Raw genomic sequence first — 13,642 nt, forward strand, 5'->3', positions numbered from 1 at the left:
AGACTGCCAATTTAAGTCTGGAAGTATTACATCAGTTGGAGAACATGAATTTTTCTCAGTGTAACTGTAAGAGCAGTCACTGTTAGAGCAGTGTATTAAATGGTGTCACTGTAGGAGCAGTGTACTAATTTTTAAAATAGGATATTGACAGATTAACATTGGTCTGCATTGTCAGACACACTAATTAATATTGAGTCATTGGGATATAAAATACAGATAGTATTCAAATAAAGTAGTCTATAGAGACTTCATCTAATTTGTCCAAGATATGGGCCCCATTTTTATTATATAGTAGCAGATAATTTTCAGGCAATAATCCTAATAATTTAAGGTTTTTGAATATTATAGAGTACATTTGTACACTTATGTTTAAAGGACATTTTCTCTTTTGGCTTGTTATTTAGAAACACTTCTTTTTAGCCAAATTTTCGTCTGTATAATCTTAAAGAAGTTAGAATATATGCAAGTTTTAAGCCAAAAAAAAAGGCAGCATAAAAGCACCGCATGTGTTGTAACTTCACAAATTGTGTGTGTGATATATATGACAAATATCTAAAGAAACATTTTCTGTTTTATTTCTAGATTTGGACATTAAAATAGCTCAGTATTATTTTCTTTGTTTGATTTAAAATATAAGAAATTGGCCAGGCGTGGTGGCTCACGCCTGTAATCCCAGCACTTTGGGAGACAGAGGCAGGCGGATCATGAGGTCAGGAGATCGAGACCATCCTGGCTAACACGGTGAAACCCATCTCTACTAAAAATACAAAAAATTAGCCGAGTGTGGTGGTGGGGTAGTCCCAGCTACTCAGGAGGCTGAGGCAGGAGAATGGCGTGAACCCGGGAGGGAGGCAGAGCTCGCAGTGAGCCAAGCTCGCGCCACTGCACTCTAGCCTGGGTGACAGAGCGAGACTCCGTCTCAAAAAATAATAAATAAAATATAAGAAGTTCTCTACTAATCTCTCTAGCAAAATCATGCATTAGATAAAAGATACTCTCTAACCCAGGAATAAACAAAGAAAGCCAAAGAGTTTTAAAGAGAATTTAAAAAGAATTCTTTAAAAGCTTCAGCATAGAAGTTTTGTACTTATCTCTCTAGATTCTTATCTTTCACCTTCTTACTCTTATTTGACATATTTTTCTCAAATTTGATTTTTCAGTAAACTAAAGCAATAAACTAAAAGAGACATCAAGAGGACTGATAAAGGCAGGCACTCTGAGTCGGTTTACTTATCCTGAGAACAAAAGAAAGAGACAGAAAAGCTAAAAAGTAGACAGCATTTCATCACACTCAGTAGGTGGTCCAGTTTTTGTACAGATGAGTCATTAGAAAATGTTCAGTGTTCTCCATTTACATGGTGGGAAAGCATTTCATATATTTCCCAAATGCTGGCTCTTGAGGGCTGCCACCTTTTTAGGCTGAATGTCTGTATGTGTCTGTGCTTCCCCAGTATGACATGTGTGTTCCTTCTAAGAGAAAGTCGAGATGAATAAAGACATTTAAAGATGATTTTAATTCTTGAGGGCTTAAAATTTGTTAGTGGTTTATTCGATTTTTGTTATAGATAGTCTGTTTATTTCTAGGAAGAGTTTTACGTATTATAATGAGATATACAAAATCTCTTGGTTTTTACATTACTTAAGCCCACAGAGAATAGATATGCAATGGTACCTGTTTCTAAATAAAGTGTGTGTGTATTTTTAAATTATTTTTAGATATTCAATAATTCATTATTAACCAGAAAGTCACTACAGAGTTGCACATACATTTGTATTCCCTAGATAAAATTTTATTTTGTAGTTTTTATATCCCTAAAGACTTTCATCTCTTTGGTAAAAATGATCCATTTTCTCAAGTGTCGTATGTTTATTTCTAAAATTTAATAGGTTTTATTTTTAACTTTAGAGATTAAGGCTTTATAGCCATATTTGCAATATTCAGCTTGATTTTAATAAGAGTAAATGTGTAATTTATTTTATAGTATCCAAACAAAGGAAGAACTATAATAATTAGATGTAATAATCATCAGACTGGGAACTTCTAATGAGTGGTCAGTATATGTTATGTATATTTATGTCCTTCCCACAGACCGCAATGCCTGGCACTTAGAGATTTTTTAATAAATATTTGTCGATTGAGTTTATCTAGTCTTCATAAGATGTTCCCAGTTTTCTACTTGTCTTATACAGTCTTAATAATTTCGTTTTTGATTTTTAGGCAATGAATGGCTACTTCAAGGACAGATAGCAACTGGAGATATAGAGAACATTTTCAGTCAACCAACAATTTCACTACAAATTCCTGATGATTGCTTATCACTTGAAGCCATTGTATCTATCAGCGTGTTTCTTTATTACTGTAGTGCAGACAGCAGTGCTTGCATGATGAAGGCAATTTTGTTCAGTCAGCCTTTACAAATAACGGATACACAGCAAGGTTGCATAGCTCCAGTAGAGCTCAGGTATGTATTTTAGTCAGCCAGCTAGCTAGCAACCCATTGCCACCACCTACTGTCTCCCATCCTATCACTGTAATTTAAGGAAAGAAAACTTCAGTTCTGCCTCTGGATACCAAGATGCCCATTGCTCAGTTCAGACAACTGATATTAAAATAAAGCTATGCTCCTTACTTACTTCTTTTATTATAAACAAATTCCTTTGCTTTGGCTGATACTAGCTGAGTCATTGATCATCATTGGTACCATGATATTGTAATCTATGCTGCTATTTGGCACAAGACTGAAGTTCACACTACAGTAGAGAATACTATAAGATAATTTGCAATAAATACTGATAATAATAATACCAGATATTTTAACTAACTTTTTCTACCTTTATTAATAGCAATCAGCACACTTGAATGTGTAAATTTCACAGTAACTTTAGGCAGAACTTAAGCTCCAGTCCACATTTGTATAAGAACACCAAGTATTCAAGGCATAAAGTCTGTTGTAAGCCAAAAAAATGTCTTTTCATCACTGTAGAAGCTTAAGGAGTACATCAGTGGTAAATACGATCTTTATTCTCTTCTGTGGTTTTCTCAGTTGAGATATTTTTAAAAGAGAGTTTTGATCTATTTTTATTATAAATTATTTGTTATTTAACATACCATTATGAATGCCTTAAAACTTTGTACAGATAAAGTTGGACATAGAATCTCTAAGGACTGACTCCTTTAACTGTTTTTGAGTGACTACATTACCAGATAATGAATGAGTCCCCAGAAATATTATGACTTTCAAGGAAAAAGGGACTTTAGGACACATTACTTAGTGTCTGTGATAAATAATTTATTGTGACAGCTAAATCTGATGGTTACATATCTTGTTTTGGAAATGTACATTTCACTTGTAAGCATTAAATGCAGATTTGTTGTTTTGAGGTTTTTTTCGTTCCCATATTCAGAATTTAAATTATGATCATTTATTGTGATGTTTTTAAAAATCACTTTAAAGCCTTAAAAGTGAAATTTTCAGTGTGAGGTGCTTTCATGCTATTAATAGATACAGTATATCCTAATATATTAGTCTTCAAAATATTAAGGCCGAAACAGTGATTTAATGATACTATTTTTTAATTTTTGTTGTTTTTTATCCCTAAAAAAAGATATTGGAAAGGTTTTTTTTCTATTGTCATAATTTATAACTACTTAAAAGCCTAATCTTGTTTTCCTTAAGACCTATTCAACATGTTTGTGATTTAATCAGCTTACAAGGTTTTAAAAACATCAGGTGAACCATGTTTATTTATTCAGTAAATATTTATAGACAATATGGCATAATATGCTTCCTTTCCCTGTGAAAACAGTGCTAAATTTGAAGTGTAATCTTTTTTAAACATCATTGTCTATTTTTAATTTTGTTTGAAATGTAGTATTAGTTTGTTTTATTCATAAGGTTAGCTGAATCTCTGAAGTAAGGATGTATAAATCATGACATTGATTTAATTAGTCATCTACTGAAGCTACTTTTAAAGAGAAATATAGATATAAAATTAAAAGGAATCCTGTTTAAAATTATATGTAATTACCTCATAAACCTTTTCTCTCCACAAGCAATCAAAAAACTGAAATGTTCTGTAATAAAAGGGTGTATAACATACTCTCTTTTATGAGAATAGGCCTTAGTTATTTTATTTTATTTTTGAGACGTAGTCTGGCTCTGTAGCCCAGGCTGGGAGGGCAGTGGCACGATCTTGGCTCACTGCAACCTCTACCTCCTGGGTTCAAGAGATTTTCCTGCCTCAGCCTCCCAAGTAGCTGGGATTACAGGCGTACACCACCATGCCCAGCTAATTTTTTTGTGTTTTTAGTAGAGACAGGGTTTCACCATGTCAGTCAGGCTGGTCCCAAACTCCTGGCCTCAGGTGATCCGCCTGCCTCTGTCTCCCAGAGTGCTGGGATTACAGGTGTGAGCCACCTTGCCCTACTGGCCTTAGTTATTTTTTAATCTCATTTGACTTATTATGTTTCTCATTTCTAGATGGACAGGATGAGAATATTTTGGCCCAATCATTTTCTGTTTAAGGACTTAAACAATTTCACACTCTAAAAGAAGTATATACAATTTTAATTTGCTAATTTAGAAATATCTGACAGTTTATTTTTCAATATAATATACAAACACAGTGTTTGTTATACATGTTCATGTACAGTGAAAATGCAAAGGCATTTTTTAGACTCTATTCCCCTTCATTTGTCTAGACAGTTTTAGGTTAGCCTTAGCTTATACTTTTCTTGACTTTCAAAATACAGTTTTATTGAACATTCTTATTCTTACCCACTGCCAGTCTGCATTGTTTTTTACATTAAAAGTATTATTTATAGTAGACTAATATGATTTTGAATAAATCACACTTAAGCAATATAGATAGGTTCCTAGAATTTATGACGAGGATAAACCTCTCACATAAGAGGAAGCACTAGAAAGTTTATTTTTAAAACTTGTTGATCCATATTCTATGAGGACTAATGCATATTTTTTATCTTTTGCTTTTCTTGTTGGATAAATTATTATGTCCAGTGATAGTTTAAAAAGAACAAGATTTTAGTATAAGTCACCTCACTTGAAATGCCAGTAATGTGGTATTACACACATTTTATATAATACCTGGAATCTTTGCCCTAAATTATTCTGCTGGTTTGTCGCTATTTTTTTCCTCTTCACTTTATTATTTCACAAATGGTAGAATTTCTTGATATGATTCTTGTAAAGAATCATAGCTTATCTTGAACATTCTGTCTTAAGCAATTATTTAACAAGAGAAAACTTTGTAGTTTAGTCACCCATAAGTGTAACTTTAGCAAAATTCAATGACTATGAAAAATAATTTTTTTCTTAACTGTTCTAATAATATTTAGTTATAATATTATCAAACCTTCAGAAAGTTATAAATCCTAACAGCCAGAAAAAAAAAATTTACTATGTGTATATTTATATAGGTGTGTGTATACACAAAGATTAAGAATTATTCATGATTCTTTTATGGCCAATATACTTTTGAGCTTATATAACTGAGATAAGTTACTCTTTGCTTGTTTTTCTGTAGTTGGAAAATTTAGGAAGATATTAAAAATACATATCTCTATAATGTAATAATTTTCTGCCTGCACAAAGTTTACTATTAATTTATGTCTACCGGTTAAAAATACGATAGTTAGATTTGGCATCACGTTTAACCACAATCATCAAAATCTACTTAAATTCTATAGTTAACAGTTACATAAGAATATATGCAGAGGGAAAATGTCAATGGTTCTTGTGAATGAAGGAATTATGGATGTTTTTATTTTAATTCTACTTTGCTGTTTTTTTTTTTCTTTTCAGTGAGCAATCTGTTATTTTTAAAATCACGGTGGGGGGAAACCCATAAAGTTTAAAGAGTTAAAGTTAACTGAATCGTAAGCACTTATATAATAACTTTTTAAAAGTCATTTTTATTACCAGAGCTCAGAACATTGTTTGGAGTCCTTTGATCTACCGGTTCTCTTAAGTACGTGATTTCATGAAGATAGCAATGGTTATGGCTTTTTTGTTCTGTTATTTTTATTGTGTAACGTAGCATAGTGGTTAAGAGCTTGGATTTTGCAGTAACTTGGATTCTAATCCTTTAAAATGGGGCTGATATACCTGCCTCATATTCAATGAAATATTGTGTGTACAGCACTTAGTAATTAATGAAACTGGTAATTATTGGCTTAGTTACTGTAATGATAATTTGGGACCATAAACACATACCACCCTACATTTTCTTTGCAACTACAATTTGTGAAGGAAAATCTCCCACTAACTATTGGTTATGTTAATATTCTTTATAGAGTTGGGTTCAAGAAGAGAAATGTTTTATAATGAAGCATATAACTATTTTATAAACAACATTGTAGTTATAAAGAAGCATGCCTATAGTGTTATTAAAAATTTTTTGTAAGACTTTCTGGAGCTACAAGTAATGAACTTGCTTTGAGAGGGTCCAGACATACTCATCCTGAACCACATTCCTATAACATATGCCCAACAACCTGCACCAGAGTACTTATATCTTAACCAAAAAGTTTCACTCCAATGGTGGTGCTTCACAAAATCTTCAAAGTGCTTTCATGTATATTGCCTCATTTGAGCTTCAAATAACCTTATAAATCGGGCAGGTAGATGTTAGTTTACAGAGGAGGAGACAGCTTTGGAATAGTGGTGACGTATCTGAAGAATAGAAAACTCCCGGAATAGTGCTCAATGCCTGAAGTGGTGCCTGGCGCCAGCAGATGTTCACTTCTGTCAAACAAGGGGAAGTAGTGGTGGAGCCTTTATTCAGGCACGGGTCTCCTCGTTCCTAACTCCAAGATGCAGAGGGAAAACAAACTGCTCAATTAAGAGTTCTTCCATGGACACTTTCTTAAGCCTTCACATAAAGTAACAAGAATAATAGATATTTATTGAGTAGATATTTATTGAGTTCTTACTATTTGCCAGCACTCATCTATTAGGTGCTTTTATGTATTAACTCATTTAATCCTCACAACAACCTTATGTGAGAAATACCATTTTTCCTTATTTGATTGGTGAAGAAACACACAGAGAGGGTAAGCATGATCAAATACACCAGCATAACCAAAATCACACATTTAGCGAGTGGCAGGGCCTGGATGGGAGTCTGTTCAACTCTCTGCTGTATTGCCTCTTAAAGTAGGTTTTCTTAAAACATAAATCTTTCATAACTTTATATATTTATAGTAACTTAATCCAAAGAACCCCAAAAGTACTAGCAATGATTGTTTCTGCAATTTAAATAAATCCATTTAATTATACAACTTTGCATTATATACTGTTATTCAGACCTTGGAACAGTCTATAATTGTTTGTCAAAAGATTTTATGTACTACTTTTTCTTAATTTCAGATATCATCCAGAGTTTTTCTTGGCAGATGGATGTATTAAAAAAATAGCTTTCCAATGTTATTTCTAACAGTGCTGTTTCAAAAGTTGTTTTAAAAGTTCTAACGGTTGGTCTTCAAAACGTAATTAAGACCTTATCATAAAGAGCCTTTTGCACAGGACTATCTCAAACCCTAAGAAGCTATTCATATTTAAGAAAATTTTGTTGTATTAAATATTAGTCCAAGTGAGCTCTAGAAATATAGTCTTCTGCTTTCTTGTTTCATACATAACACTGGTATGCAGACCCCTCCCCATGACTCAAATATTAATATATGCAATTCTATTACAGTAAAGTTTTCACCATGGTCAACCTGTTCCAGCATTAGGTACTTTTTGTTGTTGTTTTGTGTTTTTTTGTGAGATGGAGTCTCACTCTGTCACCCAGGCTGGAGTGCAAGGGTACAATCTCAGCTCACTGCAGGCTCCACCTACCGGGTTCAAGTGATCCTCCTGCCTCAGCCTCCCAAGTAGCTGGCGCTCACCACTACTGGTGCCCACCACAATGCCCGGCTAATTTTTGTATTTTTAGTAGAAACAGGGTTTCTGTTGGCCAGGTTGGTCTCGAACTCCTGACCTCATGTGATGCGCCTGCCTTGGCCTCCCAAAGTGCTGGGATTACAGGCGTGAGCCACCGTACCCAGCCTAGCATTAGGTACTTTGTTTTGTTTTGTTTTGTTTTTGTTTTTGTTTTTGTTTTGAGGTGGAGTTTTGCTCTTGTTGCCCAGGCTGGAGTGCCATGGCAACACAGCCTCTGCTTCCTGTGTTCAAGCAATTCTCCTGCCTCAGCCTCCTGAGTAGCTGGGATTACAGGCGTCTGCCACCACGCTTAGCTGATTTTTTGTATTTTTAGTGGAGATGGGGTTTCGCCATGCTTGCCAGGCTGGTCTCGAACTCCTGACCTCAGGTGATCTGCCTGCCTTGGCCTTCCAAAGTGCTGGGATTACAGGCGTGAGCCGCTGCGCCCAGCGCACTAAATACTATTAAAAGGAATTAAGCAAAATGCTACGTACCAATGATTATGATTCATGATCACCTAAACACAGAATGCAGACTTAACTTTTCATTCTTAGTGTGCTAATTAAGTAGTATTATGGTGCAGTAAGGAATTTTGTTAATTTTGTTATAAACTCCCTCTCCTGAAATCCGTAAGGAAATGTGATAATAAGAAAGTGATAATAGTGTCATATTTTAAAAGTAGAATCCACTGTTAAGCACCAAGATTACCTTTTCTTCCCCCTGTGGCACAGTTTATTTAAATGAAGTATTAGCAATAATCATGTCACTATTTTGTCCTGAATAATTAAGAGTTTGCTTTTTTCCCATGTCTTTGCAATAGGATAATATAAAGAATAGTATTAAAAGTCAGAGGCTTTACTAATCTACCTATATGAATTCCATGGCTAACAAACCCTGGCCCCTTTACATATGAGCGCTGGAGGTTCGCCTGGCTGCCTCAGGTTTGCAGAAGGCTGCCCCAATCACAGAGCCTGGGTAAGGTGGAACAGGAGGCAGCCCCACTCGGCTTTTCTGATTGCATCCCACCTGTTTCTGAGTGTGTTGGTTTGGTTTAATTATTTTCAAGGGTTGGAGTTGGAAAGTGAAAACCCTAGACACTTGCTGTGGAATGTTTGCCTGGTTGTTTTGGTGTGTCCCTCTTCTTCACTGGCATGTCGCTTTCAAGTGTACCAAAGGACATTTTGTTCTGTTGAAAGCCACAGGACCAAAAGGAAAGTATTGCAACTATTTGCAAACATACTTCCCTACCTATACAAGCAGCCATATACTAAAAAGCACTAAACAAGCACAAATGAACACTAAATAGCCTTATACCAAAAAGCATTCTTGTAACTGTCAGGGCATGGTATGAATTCCTTCCTCTTTAAGCAGCAACTTACCACAGGCTTGGTGGCTTTAAGTAATATAGAATTAAGCAAATGGTCAGTTATTTTTTAATGTTGAAAACTTCCAAGTGTGAATAATACGGACATAGTTTACTACCTTTTGCTTTTAATATACCTGGTTATCTATTTCCATTTGAAATAAAATGAAAGGAGACCTCAAACTGATGCTGAGAAGTAGACAAAATCAGCTCTCAGATTTAAATCTGCCCAATTTAAATAGTTTTTTTTTTTCCCTTCCCATTTTTTTGTTTTTAAGAGATAGGGTCTTGCTGTGTTGCCCAGGCTAGAGTGCAGCAGTGACATGATCATAGCTCACTGCAGCCTGGAACTCCTGGGCTCAGGATCCTTCTGCTTCAGCCTCCTGAGTAGCTAAGACCACAGGTGTGTGCCACCACACCTGGCTAATTTTTTTTAAATTTTTTGTAGAGATGGGGTCTTGCTATGTTGCCCAGACTGGTCTCGAGCTCCTGGCCTCAAGCCACCAGCCTCTCAGTGCTAGGATTACAAGCATGAGCCACCACACCTGGCCTGTTATTCCTTCTTTATCTAATGTGTGCTAAGCTTGTGAAAAATATATGTTGAGGTAAATAGGGCAAAACATTAGTTGATAAATTATGCTAATTAATGGGAAAAATAGACATGTTCCTCTCTGAACATTTAGAAGGACTCTGCCCTACAACTATCTTCTGTTTTTAGAATTTGTAGTCACTGTTCTTAGTGCCACTGGAAATATATTCATTCTTTGAGCATGTACAGGATGGGCTCCCTGTTGTATTTATTACACTTTTCAAAATGCCAGCAAGTTTTTGTTTGTATAGAGTTGGAATGTATTGTTCATGCATGCCTGTGATATTCATCATCAAAATATACCTGTAAAAAATAAACTACTGCTTCCTCTCCACACCTTAGGCCTCCCTCTTACTAAAAACAATAGTAGTTTCTGTAGAAGTTTCAGTGAGAAATTATGGTTATATAAATAACAGATATGGCAGAACAATTTTGTTGTATTTTTTTCTGTAGCATTTCTTAATAATAGCTCAGTTTTTAAAGGAGGGGAACAATACCCCATGTGAGTTCAAATTAATTTTCTCTACTTTGAGGTATACCTTCCTAATTATATTTTACATAGGCTAATTTTTTTTTAAGTTTAAATTCTCACTGTTAAGTTGCATTGAGAGACAATTAGAAATGTTGTAATTGTCATCTCTTTACATGTGGATTATGAACAAATGAAAGTTTGCTGTGTGATTGCAGTTTTAAATTATAACATTTCATAAATATGTCAATTTTAGAAACTCAAACTCTTTCCCATCTTTTGTATGGATAAAGTTTATGGTTTCATTTCTGAGAACAGAGTTGGTCTGCTGTGCTAACTTCATGTTTCTCATTCCAAAGGCTTGATTATATTTTTTTCTCCAGTGATTAAAAATGCAGCGAAAATCCAATTTACAAGTTCATATATTGATATTTCTAGACATAGTCTAGTTCTAAAAGAATGTACTTGGTGTGCATTTTTAAGTGTTTCATGTAGACAGATTAATAAATTTTTTGTACAACATTGTATTTCTACATTTATTTCAAGACTGTACTTTTCAGTGACTTTTTCAAGTGCATGTGTTAACAGAAGATTGTTTGGAACGAGAGTGCAGTGGCTTCTTTACTAGCAAAGAGAAGTGTAATACAAGTGATCATAGAAGGTGAGAATATGTTTATACTGTACATGGAAACCTAATGCCTCTTTTCTAAAGCTTTGTACATTTTTTTCATGAAATAGATTAAATATTTTCTCTCTAAAACCATGTTTCTGTTTTAATGTGCTTTCTAAGTATATCATGAGGTAACTCTACTACTTAGAAACCTGTAAGCTGTGATTTACTTGAGCTTTTGGGGAAATGGAAAGCAGAATACTTAGTTTAAAAAAAAATTTTTTTTAAGTGCAAGCAGATACCTCAAGATCAAATCATGCAATCATAATTACTATAGAGATTTTTAATATATATATTGGGAAAGGGTAATCTATTCAATAAACAATACTGGCAACATTTGAAAAGAACAACAACAGAAATTAGATCTCTACCTAACACTGCACACTGAATTTGAAAGGAATTAATGACATAACATAAAAAATAAAATTACAGAAACGCCAGAAGAAGATAAAGGAGATGACCTATAGTGTTGAGGGTGAGGATGGCATTCCTGAGAGTGACCTGAAGCCCAAAAGCATGATTGGAAAAGTTGACATGTGTGACCCCATAAAAATTTTAACCGTCTGTATAATGAAAGAACGGAAATGAAAAGAGGAAATGCAAACTGTGAAAATATTTTCAAGACACAGAATGGACATGGGATTACTATGTGTAGTATCTGAAGAGCTCTTATAAACTAATCAGAGGAAGACATCCCAATTGGAAAATTGCCAAAGAATATGAGCATGCAATTCACAAAAGAGATAAAATAATGAAACATGTTCAGTCTCACCAAACCAAGAAATGCAAATGCATTCATTCAGCTATCTATTGAGCACGTGTTTTATGCCATATTCCAGGCCCAGAGATGAACAAATTAGACAAGATCTCTGCTCTAGAACTTGTGTTGTAGTTGGGAGGAGAGACAAGAAAATGAATAAAACAAAAAGGATAAATGCCATAACAAGGTAAATAGGGGAGTCCAGGCCTCACAAATGAATTTGAATGATGAGAGAAGCCCAAGTCATGCACACCCACCTGTGGGAAGTGCGGAGGCGACGTAGGCGTCTGTTTTCCAAAGGGATTCCACCAGTTAAACTCACACTGGCAAAGTACGTGACAGCCAGTGGATCCACGTATTCACCATTATATTGTCAGACTTGAATTTTTGCCCTTTAGTTATAAGATGGTATGTCATTGTGTTGATTTGCATTGCCATGACCACCAGTGAAGCTGAACATTTTCTCACTGATCCAGTAGTTGCACTTGTAGAAATTGATTTAGTAGAATACTTGCCTATGTGCACAAAAGCGTATCAACATTGTAATAGTGAAAAACTGAAAATAACCTAAATGTCTCAATAGGAACATATTAAGTAAACAATGGTCTGTCCATACCATGGAATATAATGCAGCCATTAAAAATAGTCAGACATCTACTTGTACTCACATGTTGTGAAAAACAAGTTTCTGAATAAATGTAAATCTTATTTTTAAAAGCTCTATACACGTCCACATATGTACATCTATAAACCATCCTTGCTTTGCACAGTAATGCATGACCATAAAAATGACCTTGCAAGCTGAAGCTGTGCAAAGCAATCTTAACAGTCAATGAAGGAAAAGATGATTGTCTCATGACCTTTAAAAACATTAGTGAAAATATTAAAAGCTCTCTGCCAATTATAAATGGGGAAATGAAGAACATAGTAAAGCTAGTATTTATTTAATAGACCATAATTTAAAGCATTGCAAATATTAAGAATCTAAGTTTTTGTCAAACTTACCAAGAGCATTTGAACAGTGCTTGCTTGCATCTCATAATTTGAAATACAGAGCAAGGACCTTTTCTATGCCTTGGCAAATTGTTACACTCCTTTCAGTTGTAAAATATCTCTAAGAGTTCTATGATGTATTTAGGCCAGCATCACTTCCTTTGGGACATCGTCTCTTCATTATAACCAATATCTTCACTTATGTTGATAAATGTTAAGTTCCCTTTCACTAAGTGTCTCTGGCTTCTTACCTAGAGTCTCTATCAAAGAGCACTGTATCAGCATTCCCCCAGTCAGCCCAAATTTTATTTCCAGTGTTAACCGCTTTTCATTTCTTTGCTGTGTTTTTTGTCTTTTTTGGCCAGTCCCTGTTTTAACTCTCCAGTTTTGTAAAATGTCATGTGCCTCTATCACCAGGACACAAAAAGGCAATACAACTACACACGTTGCTGTCTGTGCATAACAGATGCATAGTGACCAGTCACTGACGGATTTTGAGATAAGTGACATTATTGGTTACTGATCATGGGACACACCTGTTATTAGTGAGTTGTGGGTTGAAGAGCTAACAGTGAAGTTTGTACTTAGTAATTACAGCTAATATGCCATGGGAATGAAATTTGAACTGTGTTGTTTGGGGACTGGTGTTATTTAAACCATGTAACTGAAATTGTGCCTGTCAGAATTGTTCAAAGCAAAGACTGCCTGCATATATATATATATGCAGGATATATGTATATATGTGCATCTACACACATATCTTATGGAAATATATAAAGGAATAGAAAAAAGAAATATAGTAGGACACAACAAATTCCTAATTAACAATACAGAGTTGAATTTGGGGAAGGG

General features: G+C 34.7%; 1 protein-coding gene across 2 annotated transcripts in view; it reads left to right on the plus strand.

Moving 5' to 3' along the window:
* The window catches only part of NHLRC2 (NHL repeat containing 2), a 62,562-nt gene extending 51,435 nt beyond the window's left edge, over window positions 1-11,127 (plus strand). The window contains exon 11 of one of the 2 annotated variants that reach the window (XM_003825604.6): window positions 2,219-11,127. In XM_003825604.6, coding sequence (XP_003825652.1) covers window positions 2,219-2,475 — 257 coding nt within the window. In that variant the 3' untranslated portion in view covers window positions 2,476-11,127. The other variant, XM_063607531.1, reaches the window with a different exon arrangement.
* The last annotated feature ends 2,515 nt before the right edge of the window (window positions 11,128-13,642 follow it).

This window comes from Pan paniscus, chromosome 8, assembly GCF_029289425.2.
Source record: "Pan paniscus chromosome 8, NHGRI_mPanPan1-v2.0_pri, whole genome shotgun sequence".
In the NCBI taxonomy this organism is placed as follows: Eukaryota; Metazoa; Chordata; class Mammalia; order Primates; family Hominidae; genus Pan; species Pan paniscus.